Source organism: Lathamus discolor, chromosome 2 (assembly GCF_037157495.1).
Source record: "Lathamus discolor isolate bLatDis1 chromosome 2, bLatDis1.hap1, whole genome shotgun sequence".
NCBI classification, from domain to species: domain Eukaryota; kingdom Metazoa; phylum Chordata; class Aves; order Psittaciformes; family Psittacidae; genus Lathamus; species Lathamus discolor.
Genome location: NC_088885.1, coordinates 29,574,287 through 29,594,088, shown reverse-complemented (window position 1 = coordinate 29,594,088; position 19,802 = coordinate 29,574,287). Strand labels below are relative to the sequence as shown.

At 37.9% G+C, this 19,802-nt stretch overlaps 1 protein-coding gene across 11 annotated transcripts in view; it reads left to right on the top strand.

The window, feature by feature from the left end:
- CRPPA (CDP-L-ribitol pyrophosphorylase A) overlaps nt 1–19,802 on the top strand; it is a 141,178-nt gene that overhangs the window by 12,890 nt on the left and 108,486 nt on the right. For all 11 annotated transcript variants that reach the window (XR_010609878.1, XR_010609880.1, XR_010609881.1 and 8 more), the window contains exon 3: nt 12,243–12,392. Coding sequence is in view for 7 of the 11 variants with exons in the window: in XM_065666249.1 (XP_065522321.1) it covers nt 12,243–12,392 (150 nt within the window). In the remaining 4 variants the exon portion in view is untranslated. The remainder of the gene's footprint in view (nt 1–12,242; nt 12,393–19,802) is intronic.

Genomic DNA, 19,802 nt, shown 5'->3' with positions numbered 1-19,802 from the left:
CATGTATATGTAATGTCTATAAAATGTACCTCCTTTAAAATTCAGAGAAATGATGTGTATCACAATGCTGTTGATTTGAGGCTAATTAAAACTTGGACACTTCATCTGAGAAAACAATATGACTTTGGAAATGAAACAGCCTTTAGCAAAGATATGTCTATTTAGTTACTCAGATTTCTTCTTCCTGCAGCAGATCAAAGCAATAAAGAATAGTTCCTTAAAATAAAGGATGTCTCGGCTTTTACAGCATGTATGAGGAGCTGAATAAAGGCCCTGTATTATTCTAGCCACTTCTACATGGCAAGATCTGGAAGAGATTCTTAGCTGTATCTCTCTGGTGAAGGATTAGGCATGCATACCTCTTGAGTTTTTCCCCTTTTTTGCCCAATGTTGCACTGAAAAGAAATCTAGGTTTTCATTCAGAAATGCCCCCAGCTGCATTTTGGCTGAGTTTGTGATCTGGGTGGTTATGGCAAGGACACCACCAACCCTGCAGGTTGGTTGAGGCTTCTGAAAGCCAACTTGGCCTGTTATATGCTGTAATACCTTTGCTGGACTGGTTCTGTGCTTATCCTTCTGTTTCCAAGAAGGTAGGTGGGTTGTGGCACAGATAGAACTAAAGCTGCCTTGGGGAGCATTGGAGCATGTAGGAGAGAATTCATGAGGTATTAAATTCATACATATGTGTAACAAAGTCATTGAGCCAAACTTGCATAGTAGAGTATAATCCATTTTGCAAGGCTCTTAATAACAGAGGTGGTCTTAGATGAAGCTTGTATAAAGAAGTAACTTGAAATTTTGGATGTAAAGGGCTGAAAGAGAAAGAAGCTTGGCTGCAAGGACAGGGCACAAGCAGTTCGGAGAGAAGCAGCTGAACAAATTCAGAAGGCAAAGACATTTGATAAGCAACTGCAGAGTTGCTTAGGGAGCTGCATGACCACGAGCTATAGTGCTTGTGGTTTTGGTTGCTCAGGGCTCTGTGTGCGTGTGAAAGAGTTATTAATTAAACACTGCAGTTTTGCATTTCATTGATTAACTTGTGCAAGAGTCCTCCTGCAACACCTCAAGATTTTTGTTTTCCTTACAATATGCTAATATCGCTAAATATATATTATATTGCTAATTATATATTATATTGCTAATGTATTAAGCTTCTGATTAAAGCAATATGCAGTAGATCAGTGGCCTTCTCATCATGGTATTGTTGATTTTATTATAATAATGTAGACTTTCTGGAGGTAAAATACAACTTCTTAACTGTAATTGTAACTCCTGTGGTAGTAGCTTCAAGATTTTTAATCTGTTGAATACAGGTGTTAACTCCTCTTTATACTTATTTACTCTAATAAGAAAATCCTTTGTGACGCAGTGCACTTTCACTGATAGCTTTTTGCAATATAAATCAGTAATTAGGGTATGAAAGATGGCTTGCTGACTGTAAGATGTGTTCTGTTACTAGATAATGCAAGATAATACTATAGTCAAAGTAAAATGAATAGTCTTGTTAATTTTAGAAGCAAAAATGATTGATTTTGTGATTCATTAAGTTTTATAGCAAATATTCTGTTTAATTTTTGTTACCTAGATTTGCAGTATAGCACTGGTTACAATGAGAACGTGCTGGTAGCTCATTTTGTTGTCATATTAGATTGAGTGAATGCTAAAATTTAAAGCTGTAAGTATACTTAAAAATATTTCTAAAAGTATTGAAAGCAAATAGTAGCATAGTGGTCACAGGATTGGCTTTGGAATATTTAAATTGCTTATACTGAATTTTATGCTTCACAGTTGCGTATAATATACAGCTATTGCTGACAGCCGAAAAGATTAAATATGTCATGAAAAAGTCTTGAAGCACTCTACCAGTATGTGCTGCTTTTTAGGTGGGGGATGCTACATGTAGTCTGGATCATATATTTAGTATGGATCTTTGGTAGCGTGATGCAGATTTTAAACAACCTTTGAAGTACTTCTGAAACTATCTACCAAGACAACAAAACCTTAATGAATGAGAACATGTTGTTAAACATTACCAATTATTGCACTGTGACAAAAATTAGCTGAATATGTTGACTAAGGTAATAAGACCTTATTTGGCTAATAGCATGATAAAATGTATCTTGCTGAATATACAGTAGTTGTATTTGTTGAAAACAGAGTTCCTCAACTGTTCTTGAATTTCTCACAAAGAATGCACAGATAAAGAATGCACTAGAAGAAATGCTGTATAATTTGTGTAACACCATTAAATTGTATATGTTGTTTTAATCCTGCTAGCTTTTGTAATTCTTTATTATATTATGATTTATGGCAGTAATTTGTAGTACAAAAGCAACATAAATGACACATTCTTATGACTTTCAATCTGCTTTTTTAAAAAATACTGATTTTAATAGGAGATTAAATGTTTGCATCAAGAAGTTGTATCATTTATGCAGTACCACTCTGTTTTTTCTGAGTGCATATGTATGTTCTTGGTTTTGCTTCTTTTCAGTTTCATTATGTTCTTGAGCTTGTTTTCAGTGCTGCGTGTTGAAAAATTGCATCCTGTAATAGGTCTAGTTCTGCTTTCTTCCTCCACCTCAGATTATATATATCTTCACTTACGTATTCCTATTGTCCTGTTTTTTAGAGGGGAATGTTTGATTTCTTTGAGAAATCTGAATTTTTCCACAGAATAGCATTTAGATTTTGGCATGTTGTCGATTAGATCAAAATGATATTTACTGATGCTTAAAATAAATGCTTTAAACGTAAAAGAACAGAGATTATGTAAAGTGGGAAAGAACATATACAGTCTTAATTTTTGAGCAACAGTTTGTTATTGGTAATCTTCTTTAGTTTGCTATAGCTAACTGGGGCTCTGACATGTCCTGATGTACATGTAGTATTCCCATTTACTTAGATAGTATGTTCTGATAAAGGTGACCTCATTAGAAGAAATGGTTTCTTTTTCTTAAACAGTGTCATAAATATACATCACATTTGTTTAAGGCATCTTGTGTCTTTGAAGTCAGTTCAATATACAACATAGTGTCAGCTCATTAACATTGGATCAAAGTGTATATTAAATTTCTGATTAAACATCCCCTCTTTTTGCAGCTAGGAATAAACACAATTATAACTTCTTCCTTCCTGGTGTTGGTTTAAGAATAACATGTGCCCAATTTTAGTGAGTTCAACTGTTGCTCCTAGCCAGCTGGGTAAACAGACTTACAGACTTGAAGGAAATTAGGTGAAGTTTAGCATACAAGTTTTTTTTCATGGTGTTCAAAACTCCTTACATCTGTTCTAATTAACTTTCTTTTTGTCTGGCTGATGATTAGGTGTAATATCTGTGTTAGACCAGGTTTGTTTAACATTTCAACCAGTGCTGTCCTTGGGCACATAAAAGGTGCCAGTACAAGTATGTCAGCATAGCTGGAATTGGACTGGTTGGTATTACTGCCTACATAGGAAATTTTAGTGGGTATCTTCCTAAAGAGAATCAAAGTTGGTATGCCCAGAATGACTATAAATTTTGATGTATTTTTTTCCTCCAATGAAATTCAAAATAAGGTAATTTAAGAATTATCCTTTTTGTTTAAAAAAAGAAAGATACCTGGCAGAAAGAAGACAACCTTTTTTCTTCAGCCTTAATATCTAATGGATACACAGCCTAGGTCGTGGATTGTTGTTGTATGTCAGTAGGAGAAATAGGTAGAAGGAATCCTGTCCCCACCACAGCACTGCCATGCAAATTAAGTCTATGCTGCATGGTAGTGCCTGAGTGTGTGTGTGGGTGAAGGTACGATATACCCTGGACTCAAATTTGTGTTTCTGCATGATAATGAGTTTGCTTCTGTCTTTCTTGTGGTCTGCCAGTCTACTGAGTCGTGCCAGTTGTCCTGTAGTCCTGACTGCATGCTGTATTTGGTCCTTCAAGAGAAGCTTGCAGCTGAGGGTCCTGGTTTGGAGGGGGTCTTTTGGACGTGACATTAATGGAAGGAGTTATGAGGGCATATGTTATGAGGACAGATTTGAGTTGAACCCATGCAACCAGACTGCTGCCTTGCCTTGCTTGTACAGCAGATAAGTGGGTTCTGGGTGAAGAATGGAGTTATGAACTCTGTGGTCCGTGTGCAGGCTTGAATCAGTTCAGTTTGAAAATTTGGCTAGTTAGGCTTTAACATGTCTTCACACCAAAGTTTAGAAAACTTGGCACATATAGCCAAATTGTAGCTATCAGCTTTACTTCTGTATAGGAGTTGTAGCTTATAGCTTGTATTGTTACTTTGTCTATGCTTTTCCATACAAATAGAATTATTTTGCCAGGACTTCTGTAGGCTGGAGGAGGAAATACTCTGAAGTCTTCTGTTTCTGCAGTGGAATTGTAAAATTTCTTATAGTTACAACTTCTGGTTATAGAAAAGATAAAATGTAGCCCTAGACAGTAGCTTGATACAAAATGCAGAAAAGGAAAAGAAAAAAAAAGAAATGTAAGAACAAATATGCGGTACTTCAGTCCAGTACCTTGAATGTGCATTGGAAGACTTTCTCTAATTGCTTTATTTTACAAAGATAGTTATATCACTTTGTTTTATTAGATACTCTCTCCTTCATATTTACAAAATTTGCAAAGAACATCTTCTTAAACATGTCAAATATTTTAATCTTATAATTGAGATTTTTAATTTTGCTTTGAAAAATCTGATAAATTTGTGATAAGAAATTTTTCAGTAGAGACAGGTCTTCTGACTTAAATGGTAATTGCTGAGTGTGGCTGAAGCATGTTGATTACTATAGATACAATTAGTTGGAGTGCAGATGTCTGAATAGAAATGCATGTTTCTACCTGTTTCATGCATCAGAGATACTGTTTATTTCTGTATTTTTTCATACTGTAGATGGCTGTGAAAGCCCTTCATGGCAAGTATTTTGATCTGTGTAAAAGAATACTTTCCCTGTAGTAACATGTGGAAAGAGTTTGATGAAGTAAAATGAAAAGAAATTAATCATAGTTATTCTGAGCTTCTTTTGCTGGGTCATAGCCAGACCTAATTTAGACTGAAATCCTTAGGAGATGGCAGTGTTTGGTAACATATAAATAATCTTTCACCTAATAAAAGACATTCCAGGACATATTTGTAAGATGTTAGATATCTAGCTTGTCTAAATTAACATCTATTGTTATTGTTATGCAGTTGAACAGTGTCCTAATGCAATCCTTGTCTTCATGGAAAAGCAAGATAAAATACCAAATTCACCTCTACAAAGTTGACTTTGAGTTCCAAGATGGATGTATTTGTCCTACTAAGTATAACTAGCCCCACGATCTCCATCATACTGTTTCAAAAAAGTCAGCTGTTTTGAAGTGATGAAAATGTATTTCTAATATACTTTTTTTTTTTTCAGTGTATATATGCAAGACAAGTTTACTTTTTCTAAGGCAGGGTGGCTAAATTATTTGGGAGTCTTTGTTCAGTACTGGTTTGCTTGTCAGATTTGAAAACAACTCTGATTAAAGAGTTACAATTAAATATGAATATTGAAAAAAACATGAAAAACGTGAAAATAGGGACATTCTTTTAAAGATAACGCTTGTAAGTTATGCTTGTATGTGTTTGACATCATGGCTATTCCTATGTAATTTCAAAACATTGAATCTAATGCAGTGGGGTGATTGAAATATAATGTACATTTACCTAATGCTGCTGGACAGCTGAGAAGGTAGAAAGCGTAGGGAAAATGAAGTTCAGGGGAGATAGAGGCTATGAATGGAGAAGAAAAGTATTGTTGGTATAATTAAAAAGTAGAAGGGAGTCATGTTAGGGCGATGGGAAATGCTCACTTAGGACTGGACTTTCTAAGTTTTTGACTGATTCCCACTCACTCAAAGTTCAGGATTGCAAATTGGCCATGTAAGTGAACTTTGTGGGTCTGCGTTAGTACTTGGGCCCTACTGGGGACAAGGGTGTGCCAAAGACATAGCATGCTTTTTTTTAATTTTCTCTTAGTGTGCCAGCCTGCAGGATCTGTGGTTGTCTGAGCTTGTTACCACACTGCTGTAAAACAAAAGGAATTGTAGTTGTGGTATTTTTTTGTAAGGATTTAGTGCCACTGCGATTTTTGTCTCTTCCTAGTCCATATAATTCAACTTTCTGAGCTTTGCAGCTATTTAGCATTGTTCTGTTTCAACTCTGGCTACCAAAAATGACTGGATCATTGGTATGGGTGTGTCAGTTTTCATGCTTTTTTGGAGCCTCTGGCTGTTTGATAGCTTGTTCTTGGTAGGTTGTGTTGCAGATGTGGAGTGTTGGTGTTGGCTGAATAACACACTGTGTGTTGGAGGTATTTGTAAGCTGGGTAATTTCTTGCTTGTGATACAAGCTCTATCTCCCCCACAATCCTTTGGAAATTTTAATGGGTCCTGTTTTTTGGGGGTGTGTGTGTGTTGGTTGGTTGTTTTTTTTTCTTTTTCTTTTTAATAAAATGAGGATTTTCAGTTTTAATGAATAATCAATAAAAATAAGCCATACTGCATTGTGTTAGCCAGGTTTGCATGTTGTGTGTAGGCTTCTGTGGTCTAAACATTCATATATAATTCTCTAATAAAAGGTGTCATCAATACAGCTTAGGTTTCACTCATGTGAACTGACTGTGCTGCCTGATCTTAAAACACAACCCATTTACGCATTTACTGTATACATGCATTTGAAAAGTTACTTGTCAGAATAAAAGTATGATAAAATGTGAGATTTTTAGTGGAAAAATGAGTACTATTTAGTGGAAAGGTGTATTAGCATGCCTTGATTCTACTGAAATAGTAGAAATTCTACTGAAAATACTTATGATACTGTATTATACTGACCTCCATGATGCACTTCATTCTCTACCTTTTTTCAGTTACCACTGAATCTTTAAATCTTGAATGTATGCTATGCTCTAGGCGGTTGTGAAAAAAGCTTAATAGGAAATTTAGAATCTGTTTATAAATGTTTTTTATTGGTGTTGCTTAAAATGGATTATAAAAGAAACCCATTGTTTCTAAAAGCATCTAGAGGTTGGTTCAGTTTGCAGCAGTTGGATGGATGAGCTTGCTTCTGAGAGATACCAGTCTGTCATTTCCACTTCCACTGAAGCGGATGGGATTCTGCTTTCTCAGGACATTTTAGGGCTGTTTTAAGGAAATGATAAACTAAGAGGATGGGTTTTATTCCAATATTTTGTCTGCAAAAGGAGGCTGACCTGTTAGCAGTATTTGTTTCAGTGTCTGTTATGCTATGAAAGAATATTTTAGGAGCTTGCCCACAGATATTTTGATACTTTATTTAACAAAATATGCAAAAATGGGGTGGAAAAAGTGTATGCATTTTCTGGACATGCCAGCTTCACCAAAACTCTAGTGAGTGACTGTCTTTGAAGTGAAGTGGCTTGAAGGCTGTAAAGTGGACATGGAAAGAAATTCAATCTAACTATCCATTAACTATCTACTTCACATTCAGTAAGGGTGTGTAATGCATTTTGTGCATGATTTTGAAAGCAGATCTACTTGAGATCTGGGCCAAATTGATTATGTAGTGGAAGATGAGTACTCTGGGCAGGGAAGTGTTAGTATAAGACCCGGACACTTGCTTTAGACTCACAGGATTTGTATTTTGTACTGGGCTAATTCAAAGTGTAAAAAAATAATCTTTAAAACTATGGTGACAGTAACAAGTACTTAAAATTTTAAATTTTTTCTTTGTTCTGTTATTTTTTTTTTTTTTTAATTCATGTCTGAACTTCTTACCTGAGACCGGGCCCAAATACTTGCACATTCCTGACATAAGCAGCAAGTCAAAGCCTCTCAAATTACATAAAATTAATATACGTGATACTTAGAGTATACTCTCTTTACTAGTATGGAAATAGGTGTTACTGATTTATAACCAGAAAAACAACATGGAAGTTCCTTGCAAAGAATAAAATACTTCATGTTGCAACTGAGTAGAGATAGACTATCTGGATGATTGTGTTCTTCACTTACACCCCACAGTCATCAGAGCAAAAGCCCCTTTAGATACAGTAGTGCCTTACTGTATTATTTGCTCTATGGTGTCCCTAAAAATGTAGCCTGTAGCCCTGTCTTGAGTTCCCTGTTCAGTTCATTACAGGACTGCTAGGAATCGGATTCGGAAAAGGCTTTGTGCTGAGTAGGGAGGACTCTTGTGTTAACCAGAAGGGAGTACCGCAGAACGAGCCATACATCTTAAACGGTTCCTCTCTTTGGCCTGCATGTGAGAACAAAATTCATAGCTCAATTCTTATGTTTTTATATGCTGAATATTGTGTTTACACCATGAATGAAGATACCTGTGAGCCAAGTTTGGAAGCAGAAGCATGTGTGGTGAGGTCTTGTAAGCCAGCTTGGATTTGGCAGCTGTGTCAGTGTATGCCAGCTAGAAAATCCCAGAAGTACTGCAGATGCAAGGTTTCCTGTGTTAGGAACTCAGCTCTCCTGTCCCATCTGAAAACAATGCAGGGCATACACAGGCCAAGATTTTCCTTTGCTTGATTCCAGTTTCACCTGGTCTGAAAGTCGCCTTAGGTGGTAAACACTCAACCCTGTGTTGGGTCATATATCTGGCTGAGGGAGCCCATGTGTGTGTGCTGAGGCAGAGAAAGGTGCTGCAGAAAAGTGAACCAGTAGTGAGCAAACCAACCAACCAGTTTCTGTATCTTGTCACAGGATTTTAAGATTTCAGCTCAGTGCTTCACCTTAGCAAGTATGCTGTAGCTCAGGGATTCACAGCTTTCGGACCCCAGCTGCTCATCATATAAAGGTTTTCTGGGCAGTGGAAATTTCCTGGCTGTATTACTAGAGCTCTGCATTTTCCATTTATTGCATAGAGTAGTCTAGGACTGAGTTGTACTTTTTTGGAATAAAAGCTGATTTTTTTTTTTTTAGTCAAATGACTGCTAGTTACCCTGTTACTGCATACATAGTTAGAATTTCTCTCCCTTGCGTCATCAGAAGTCAACAGTAAATCTTACTCTTTGTGTTAAACTTCATGTTTTCAGTCAGTGTCAGGTATAGTTTAATTGGCCTTGCTGCAGAAGACGTCTTGTGCCCGTGTTGTGATTTCTCATTAAAATGGAGGAAAGACAGGTGAAAAACTCTCAGCCTGCCATGCTGAACTTGGTTCTGGGGTAGTATAAAGCAAAACTGTAGTTCCTTGAAAATGCCATCTGTTAGATTTTAGGTGCCACAAAGCTCTCAATTACTTGACAAGTTCATTGGGTGTTTTAGAAAATGACGTATTTGGATTTATTAGAAATCGGATCTTTCCGAATCTTCTGGAAGAGCTAGGCCTCAGCCGAGCAGGAGATACGGTTCAGTATTGTCACATTCTGATACAGGCATTCATGAATTTTTATTGTGCAATAAACCAGATGTCAAGAAAACAATGCGTTTCAGAGCTCTTTTAAGAACATAATTTTGAGTATTTCATTTTTATTTAGAATTGCAGTTTGGTTTTTTGTTCCTCAGAGTGCGTGTTTCACTTGTGAGATTTGGTTACGCAAGTCACATTGTATTCTCTTGGCCTGTTTTATGCTTAAAATGTAACATGACATGATTGTTAAAAACTGCAATAAAATATTGGATCAGCCTAAGAAATCCTCTTTTGCTAGCTGGTTTTCTGGAATGGTGCTTTAGAAAAAAAATCAAATGGATTTAACTAATTACAGAAAAGTTGTGGCTAGCTCACTGCTTGCTTTCTTTTCCCATGACCTTCTAATTTTGTCTTTTTTTTTTTTCCTCTGCCTGTGACCAATTAAAATATGACAGCAGAGCAAAAAATCGTAGTCCAAATGCCCAGCAGCTGGGATATAAAGGTAATAATCCATGTCCTGGAATCGTAAGAAATAGAGAAAGGATAAGTTGCATATAATTTAATCTCTCTACTTCTACTTGTGCATAGCTTTTCCTCAAAGTACATTTCTTAAATTTACTCATTTAATACATGGACTTATTGCTAACATTTGAGTGGTTACTCAAATTACAGAAGTAAAATTAATCCTGCCTAGGTCAGAAAGGATGGGCTAGATGACTTCTCAAGATCCTTTACAGACAGTTCTGTGACTTCATAGCTCTCACTGATCTTTCTGTACCATGTTGTGCCTTTGGATGATGGTGTTTTGCTCTGTGTAGTTGTGGTTTAAGCCCAGGCTGTAAATCAGAACCATGCAGCCCTCTCCCTCACTCCTCTGCTTTCTTCCCCCCCACCCCGCCCCGTTTCTTCCCCCCTCCCTGTTCCTGGAGGGATGGGGAGGAGAATTGAAAGAATGCAACTCCCATGGGTTGAGATAAGAACAGCCCAGTAACTAAGGTGTAACACAAACCACTACTGCTACCACCACTAATAATAATGATAAGGGAAATAACAAGGGAAGAGAATACAATACCACCCATCGATATGCAGCCTGATTGAGCAGTGAGTCAGCCCTTCCGGGTAACTCCCAGTTTACATCCTGGGCATGATGTGCTGTGGTATGGAATACCTCTTTGGCTAATTTGGGTCAGGTGTCCTGTCTCTGCTTCCTCCCAGCTTCCCCTCCTCCCCGCCAGAGCATGAGGCTCAGAAAGTCCTTGGTCAGACTAAACATTTGAGCAGTAGCTAAAAACATCGGTGTTATCAGCGCTGTTCCCAGGCCGAAAGTCAAAAACACAGCACTGCACCAGCTACTAAGAAGGAGAAAAAATGACTGCTACTGCTGAACCCAGGACAATAGTATTTTATATAGATATCTCTTCTTATGTATTAGAAAGAAAATGTGCTTTTCAGATTTTGGTTCACATCTCTGTCCTCGTTCTGCAAAAGAATTAATTAAGAAGCTGTAATTTAGAGCTCATAAAGTACTCAACATGCTGACTGCGTTCCTCTTTGTTTTATTGTTCAGTAGTGTGAGGGGGAGGAGGGATGACAGCTATTTTTTTTCCTCTTAGAAGAGAAAGGAATTTGGGCTCACTTTGGTGTCTCTGCCACTGTATGCTTATCTGAGGTCAGAAATCTTGTTACGAATGAACAGGACTCATATATATGAGGTCAGTGCTCTTATGTCATGAGACCTATTTTTTAACTGTGTCAAAGCTCACTAGACATCAGATGTTCTTCTGTGGTTGCAGTGAAAAGTGTCAGAATTCACCATTGAGACTGGTTTTCTATGTGTACTGGTTTAAGATGCTGGATAGGTTTAAGATGCTGGATAATTCCGAATATTTTGGAAAAGTACCAATTGCTCTTTTTTATTATCATTAAAAATTGCTGATAAACTGTATAGTGTAAGGATGCCATTCTCAGTGGTTAGCATTGTTATGGAGCGTGCTTTTTGCCCTGTGACTTGATAAGCAATATTTTGCCATTTTATCCTTTTCTTCATAATTGTATGAACAGCTCTTTGCCCAATTGCTTTTAGCATATGTAAGTTCATGTGGACATTTGATAAGGGACTGATAAAGTTTGGGTAACTTTCTGGTATCAAAATGACTAAAAACAGCTAAGAGAGTTCTGTTCCAGAGATGCCATAGATCTTTAATACTGTATATTGATGAGAAGATCAAAGATATATGTTTAATAGGTTTAAAAATTCAGCAAATGCAAAACTGGAATAGAAGCATTTAAATATCTGTTCTGTGGCACAGTGCTGCTGCATATTGAATGCTTTCTAATGTATATACTGAGTTCCCAGTATACACTCGTAAGAGTGGTTACTCAGTATTTCACAGGGTGAATTCTACATGGAGGAACAAGCTCAGTTTTCTGAAACTTTTCTTGTTGCTGTTTTCTGAGCAGTTTAGCCAGATTGAAATCTGTGAAAGCTACAGGTGTGGACTGTCAAGACCTCTCAGGTCTGTCTCCTGCTGTTTCATATCTGAATAGTTGTAAGACTGTCCTCACATAAACCACCTAGTATGCATGAAGAAGAGTCTGAAAACTGAACTCAGATCTGTACATGTATTTGCAGTAGATGCTTATGAAGGAGTTAAGATTTTTTTTTTGTTAGCTGTTCCTCACTGTGTACTTACTTATGCAGTCTTCCATTACTTTATTCAAGTTAAAAGTCTCTTACAGACTTTATCATGACTTATGCATTATGAGATATATAAAAGACAAGTAACTAGAAAATATATTTTGAAACTCTACCTTTTTTGAATGCAGCACTCTGATAGGCTTCAATATTAGTAACATTTAGGCTTCTTTCTATGTTTTGTTCCACAGGCAGCAGGAGCAGTTCGTCCTCTAGTTTCTACTGTTATTGCCTCTGCTGCAGATGGCTGCCTAGATCATTCATTGGAACGTGCCAGGTACAGAGCAAGTGAAATGCCTCAGGCCTTCTTGTTTGATATAATCTATGAAGCTTACCAACAGGTAAGACTTTGAGACTTTCTAAGACTTTTTCCCATTTGGTTTAGTTTAAAAAAAAGTAACTATTTCTCTTCTTTCAAAAATCAAGATTGAGCATCTGTTTCAGATCACAACCGTGTACATGTTACTTCTCTGTAGTCTTTTGATGAAAATGTTTTCTAATGTCTTCAAGTTTTTTGATTATCAAACTGCCAAACAAGAGGAGGTGGGGGGGGGGTGTCTAAACTATTAGAAAGATTTGCTTTAATTTTTATTGTGCATTAAATACATTGCTTAAATGAGTGGGCTAATGTGCTTAAAGTTAGGTATGTATTAAGTACGCATTGTTGACTGAGTATCAGGAGTTTTGGGTGCACAGTTCGATAATGGCATTAATATGATGGGATACAGTCTAGTCGAAAATGTTGGGATAATATTGGTACATCTAGGTAAGTAATTAGTTTTGTGTTACATGTGTATTGTACATACTTTGATTAGTGGCTGAAAATTATTTTACTGAAGTATCTTTTGTAATTTTTTTTTCCTAATATATTGCTTTAACATCATCTTTATTTAAGAAAATAAAAATTGCTGGTCATATATTAAACCCTGACTCTTTTGCCTTTATCCTTCTTGATAACTGCTTTCATTTGCCCCACCCTGCATTCACGGTTTACTGGAAACACTCCAGGCTTTCGTCTCAGCATTCTACTTCCTTTTCATTCATCACCTTGTGGAAATTGCCTGTCCTCCAGGTATCTTCCAGCCTGACTGGAAGCAGAGTATTTCTTCATTTTTCACTTGCAAGAAATTATTTTTCACTCCAGTACTGATGATAGTCGCGCTTTCCGTAGGTCTTTCATTTCTAGAGTAAACAAGCCCAAGTTACTGATACCCACCTTCAGAGAGTACGTAGCTTAGAAATCACCAAAGCAGAACAAGTGGTGTGGACAAACAATGAACTAAAAGCAGTTGCTTAATGTTCAGTAATTGTTTTACTTAGAAATGTTGGCATGAGTTCCATGTCATACCGTTTATGCTTGATACTTGAAGCTATGCTTAGATGCTAAAGATGAAGTGCTCTTCAAGATGAAGAGCTACTCAAGTGGTTGGACTAGCTCCAAACGTTTTACTTCTGATGGGAAGCAGGGGGGATGTTCTTAGTGTATACAGTAACACACAGCTGATACAGTTACTTTGAAAGTGGGGCTTTAGCTTGAAAGTAGTGGGCATGATAAAGGCAGTATATGTAAGGGTGTAAGGGTGGTGAGGGCCATACTGTAAGGGTGGTGAGGCACTGGAATGGGTTGGCCAGGAAAGCTGTGAATGCTCCATCCCTGGTGGTGTTCAAGGCCAGGTTGGACAGAGCCTTGGGTGACATGGTTTAGTGTGAGGTGTCCCTGCCTATGGCAGGGGGGTTGCAACTAGAGGATCTTAAGGTCCTTTCCAACCCTAACAGTTCTATGATTCTATATATGGGCATAGAACACATCTCAAGAGACAACAGCTACTGTTGGTTGTACAACTGTTCCTTTATTGCTGAGGTGTACCTCTTTTCCAAATTACATATTTGTGTTGGTTCTCAAAAAAACCCAACAAAAAACCCCAACAAAACACAAATCCCCAAACAAACCCTTATTTTTTCCTGCTGTGTTTGCTTCTAGTTTACAGATACAGTAGAGCTGACAAACACATGAAAAGCTTTTGCCCTAAATGCCTTGCTCAGAAGGCAACTATATTTTCAGTCTCTATGCTCCTCTGAATAGTGTTCTCTTCTCACATATGCATTCCATCAGTTGTCTTTTTTGTATCCCTGCTCTTTCAAGAGCAAGCCACCAAAGTTGTTAGCAAGCAACCAAGGCTATGATTCCTTGTCCCCAGTTCCCTTTGCATTGGCTAAATCCTGGTCATTTAAATGTTCTGTGCCTTGGAGCTCTGGGAAGGATAACACTTCACTAAACCTCTCAACTCATTATTGTTTGTTAATTATTTATGTTTCAATGGTATCTAGCTCTCCAAGTCAAGGATTAAGACCCTATTGTTCTGGGAACAGTACAAACAAAAAAAGGATAGATAATTTTTGTCCTGAAAAACTTAGACAAGCTACTGTAGGACAGATTTTTGTGGGAATGGATGTATGATGCTTCCTAAATATTGACATCCCCATAATTAGTTTCCAACCTAGACAACCTAGTGAAGTAGGTAAGTATCATTATACATATAAATAAAAAAAAAGATAAAATAATTTTGTCACTCAATTTGCAAGTCATTCACAAAGCTGGGAATGGAATTAATTTTGGTTGACTTGGCATGGGATCATAATCCTGCTCCTGTGTATTTTTCACAGTTGTGACCTTTATGCAACAACAGTGTGGGGGAAAAAACAACAGTCAAACATGCATTCCTTAGAAAAAATCTCTCTTATTTGAATTATCTCTTTAAGTAACATAGGCTTTTCAGTTACATTGTGGGTAATGTGGAATACTGCTTTTAAACTCTGTCTCTATTTAATGCATCAGATGCATCATCTGATATGAGTAGGTGGATTTATAAAGTTTACTTCCAGACATGTTGTTTTTCATGAATGTAAGAGCTCTGAGTATCTTGACCACTAAATTGCAACATTCAATTAAAGGTCAGTTCTCTGGTTCTTACACGTTTGCCGTCTGTGGTCTTTTTTGCTCTTGTCTGATACCAATCTTGACAGAGTAGACTAGTGCTCCTTCTCCATTTATTGCTGGATTGAATTTATTTAGAACTAGAAAATATTAAGCTATTAACACCACTAAAATATCTAAAAATAGTTTTGTACAATCTGCATCAAATTAAAAGTAATTTCCATAGAAACCTTTTTTTGTTACTTGCTTGGTTAAAAAAGTTATGATTTTTACACGCCAATCCAAAAAATGTTGGTGAGGTACTGGATACTCCTAGGTCTTCTGATGGTTTTGAATAATTTTGAATAATGCTTCTTAACCACACTGAAACAATACTGTAGATGTATAAAAATATTTCTTAAAAAATAATCTCAGACTTTTTCAGTAAGCATCAATTTTAACATCAAATAGTGGTGGAAGCAACTTTTTTGATCTGTGTATGTTCTTGAGAGGAAAAAAAAAAACCGAAAAAAAGACATTCATATGTCCCTTATTTTTACTTTGTTATTGGGGGAATGCAAGCAGCTTGAGAACCATTGTTGTTTCTTGGAGAAAGCAGAATTGGGAGTACTTTGTGTCTGCCGTCTTGTGATGCAGCAGGTAAGTGGAGGTGCAGCAGGGACGGGAAAGCTTTTCAGTATTCTACCTCAAATGATAATTGCTCCAGTGCAGCAGGGTCAGAAGACCACTGTTCAGGAAATAGCTACTCCTTCCACTTCGGAATAGTGATACTGATTTTAACGTTTTTATGTAACATTGTTCTACATTTTACTTTTAACTCAGGGTATCTCTTGGCCCCTGTATTGGACATCACATAAGCCAGACTTGAAAATATTTAAAGTCAATATTGAAATTAAGCTACTGTTCAGAGCCTGTTCGGAGCCCACAACAGCCAGTGGAGCAAAAATGGTGTCTTGATCAAATGACCTCACTAATCTGACTTACGTATCATTAGATAGAGCACTTAGCTATAATAAATGCATAGGCATCATGGAATTTTGTCTCCTACCCTTATGTGTAACACTGCTTAAGGTTTTCTGTTGCAAGCCTCTGTGTTCAGATGGTTCTATGAAGCATGGCAAAACAGCTGTTTTATTCTGTTTCAGTGAAATACTCTGATGCCTTCACTTTGTAGTAGGACTTTAGAATTTAGAATCATAGAATGGTTAGGGTTGGAAAGGACCTTAAGATCATCTAGTTCCAATCCCCCTGCCATGGCCAGGAATGCCTCACACTTGACCGTGTCACCCGAGGCCCTGTCCAGCTTGGACTTGAACACATCCAGGGATAGAGCATTTACCATTTCTCTGGGCAACCTATTCTATTTCCTCACCACTCTCACAGTAAAGAACTTCTTTATATCTAACCTGAACTTCCCTTGTTTAAGTTTAAACCCATTACCCCTTCTTCTGTCACTGCAGTCCATGTTGCTGACAAAGATGTTGAACAAGATTGGTCCCAACACCGATCCCTGAGGGACACCACTCATTACTGGTCTCCAGCCGGACACTGAGCCATTGACCACAACTCTTTTCATGCGGCCATCCAGCCAGTTCTTTATCCACTGAGTGGTCCCTCTGTCAAATTTATGTCTCTCCAGTTTAGAGACAAGGATGTTGTGCACAAGTGCAGGTTGATGATATCAACTGCTTTGCCCCTATCCATCAGTTTTTTGGCCCCATCGTAGAAGGCCACCAAATTGGTCTGACAGGATTTCCTCTTAGTGAAGCCATGCTGGCTGTCACCAACCACGTTGTTGTTTTTCATGTGTTTTAGCATGTGTTCCAGGAGAATCTGCTCCAAGATTTTGCCAGGCACGGAGGTGAGACTGACTGGTCTGTAATTCCCTGGGTCTTCCATTTTCCCCTTCTTGAAAATGGCGGTGTTATTTCCCTTTTTTCAGTTGTCGGGAACTTCATTTGTATTGGGATAGTCCTGAGGTGAGAAAGGATGAATTATACAGGCCTCCTTACATATGCCTGTGAGTGTTACTGTGGCACTCATATTTATGCCTCCTCACCTCATATTCTTATGAAGTACAGCGCTAATTTCATGCCCTTCAATTTGTCAAATTTATAAAATTTAGAGAAGTTCTAGCTTGTATTTGTATGATGCGTGCTTGACACAAGGTGGACAAATAACAGATGCAAACAATTGCAAGGGGAGAAAGAACTGTGTTTGTATTCTATGTGGTATCTTGCAGACAATCTCGAGCGACTGACGACACAACAGCACAACACCAAGCATCGAGGCATGATTCTGACTTAGAGGCATTCAGTCATAAGCCTGTAGATGGTAGCCTCGCGCCAGTGGCTCCTCAGACAAGCGCACCCACCAGGGGTCTGAACCTGTGGTTCCTCTCGTACTGAGCAGGATTACTATTGCAACAACATCATCAGTAGGGTAAAAGTAACCTGTCTCACGACGGTCTAACAGTCTTGTTCATAATGCGTGGGTTAAAGCCCTTCCTGAATCTTGCTAGCGAAGACAGGCCTTCATCACAGGAGAAGGAAAACTATTTTCAAACCTGGGCTGATGGAGGTCATCTGGCCTTGTAAGGTCTTCCATCTAAGAGAAGGACACTCTTACAAAACCTACAACCTGAGGACTTTGCTGTAACCGTCCTAGCTAGCTAGGCCGTAGCAATCAAACCTCAGGTGTAAAGGGTGGGGCCAGTTCTGCACATGCTGTCCTCACCTAAAAAATCCACTGCGCAGGCTGGAAGGGTTTACTCTCACTTGTCTGCATGGACGGGCGAGGGTCAAAACGGCAGGTGACAAGGTGCATGGGAAGCTGCAGATCCAACCTTGCGTGCGGGCGGGCCAGGGCACGGGTTGCTCGTGATTGCCCAGGAGATGTCAGTCCTGGTCGAACATGTCCTGATGGCCTAAGCACCCTTTTTTCCAACCATATTTGCATATCCCACATGCCCTCGGTCATCATGCTTGTAGTAAGCGTGGGTAAAGCCCTTCCCAAATCTTCGTTCGCGAAGCCAACCCATCAATCAGTCTTGCAGACAAGAGGCTTTACCTTATCAAGGGTTTTCCTTGTGATGTTGGGTAAAGGGACATAAAATATGTTAAGGGGTAAACATATTATGGCAACAGTGCTTTTAGTTCTGGTATGTCCTAATTTCTGAGTTCTTGTTTCCTCTACTGTGTAATGAACCCTACCAGTAACCTTCGGTAAATATTAGTAGTGAACAAATTAAAGTTTGTAAAGTAAAAAATGGAAGTCTTCAAGACAAAACCAGTCAGTAGATTTTTTTTTTTCTTTTTTCTTTTTTTTTTTTTTTTAAGTTAGTAAGAATTAAAATCTTGATCTTAGGAAACACATGTTCCTTTCCTATACATACCAGCCCTAAGGGAAATCAGAAAAGTTTTAAGTGTTAATTGCAAACCCACTCTATTGAAAGATAGCAAATAAAGGATAAATTCTTTAGACCAGACTTGTTCGTTTTTGCTTAAGGTAGTTTCATGTTTCTATACAGCTCTTTAATTTAAATAGGAGCAAATGCAAAATATGATCCTGTAAGCCTGGGACAAGGAGGGTGGGGGGAAGACTTCACTTTGTAGAAGTCAAGTGTTCCCCTGGAGCAGTATGTTTTAAGGAATTAGAGTATTGGGAAGTCTGGTAGACTTCTTCCTTTAATTAGAGTAGGCTGAGACTGATTTCTGTAATACCTATTTCTGACCTATTGTTATTACTGTATACTGATCTCATATCTTTTGTCTTTAACACAAAGCATCTTGTGTCATGTCATATTAGTGTACAAAGTAACACAACCACAATATGCAAAGGCTGAAATACCCAAACTTAACAAAGCACTGTGTATTTGAAATGTATCTGCCAAAGTAAGGAAGGTAGCAGGAACAATTAAAAAGCTTTGCATTTCCTGATCAGGAAGAGAAACAACTGAAAATGGAAGCAGTAGAGGAGTGGTATGTAGAAGGTACCGACTAGCTTCTGTGTCAGAGATGTAAACAGAAAGCCTAGCGGAGATGATGTGATGGTTAAAGCAGTAAACATGAATGCTGGAAATACAGTAGAATTGCACAGCAGTGTGACCAGTCTGCTGCAGCTGAGAACCTTCTAAAAGGGAAGAACTACATGCAGCTGAAGAAAGGCTGGGACATTAGAAGGCTATTCTGCAGGAATCCTTCACATGTAGATAGCTTGGCGAAGTCTGCTCACTATTTAAGGATAGAGTGATAGGTTACTAACAATCTTTAAAAAAAAAAATAAATTGATACACAGTTTTTTCCTGGTAATCTTTTATGTTGTTTTACCCTTAGCCTCAAGATCCTCTGTACCTGGGACAGGCCAATTTGCCACAAAAGCTACACCATTATGGAGGGTGGTTGTATCACATGTGTAGTTAGTTTAATCATCTGTTGATACTAAGCCTTTTGTAGATTTTGGAAGTTTATATTTAGCTATTCAGAGCAACGAAGCTAAAATGAAAAAAATAGGATCTGGAAGAAGGAATATTCATTGAAGGAGGATGAGCTTCAGTATGATTAGAGGTGTTTCTTTTATGCATGTCTAGAACCTCCTTACAGATATCCATATGGAGCGGACTGACCTTAGGGATTCTATGTGTGGAAACTATGGTAAAGATAAGTAGTTTTGGGGACTACAATGAATTAGTACATCTCTTCATAGCCAACATTACCCACTTCTTGGATAATGAGCAGTCACATTTACTTGTGGGATGTTAAAGCATCTGTCTGCATAGGAGAGAGCTGCTATATATAAGCATAGTAATGACAAGATA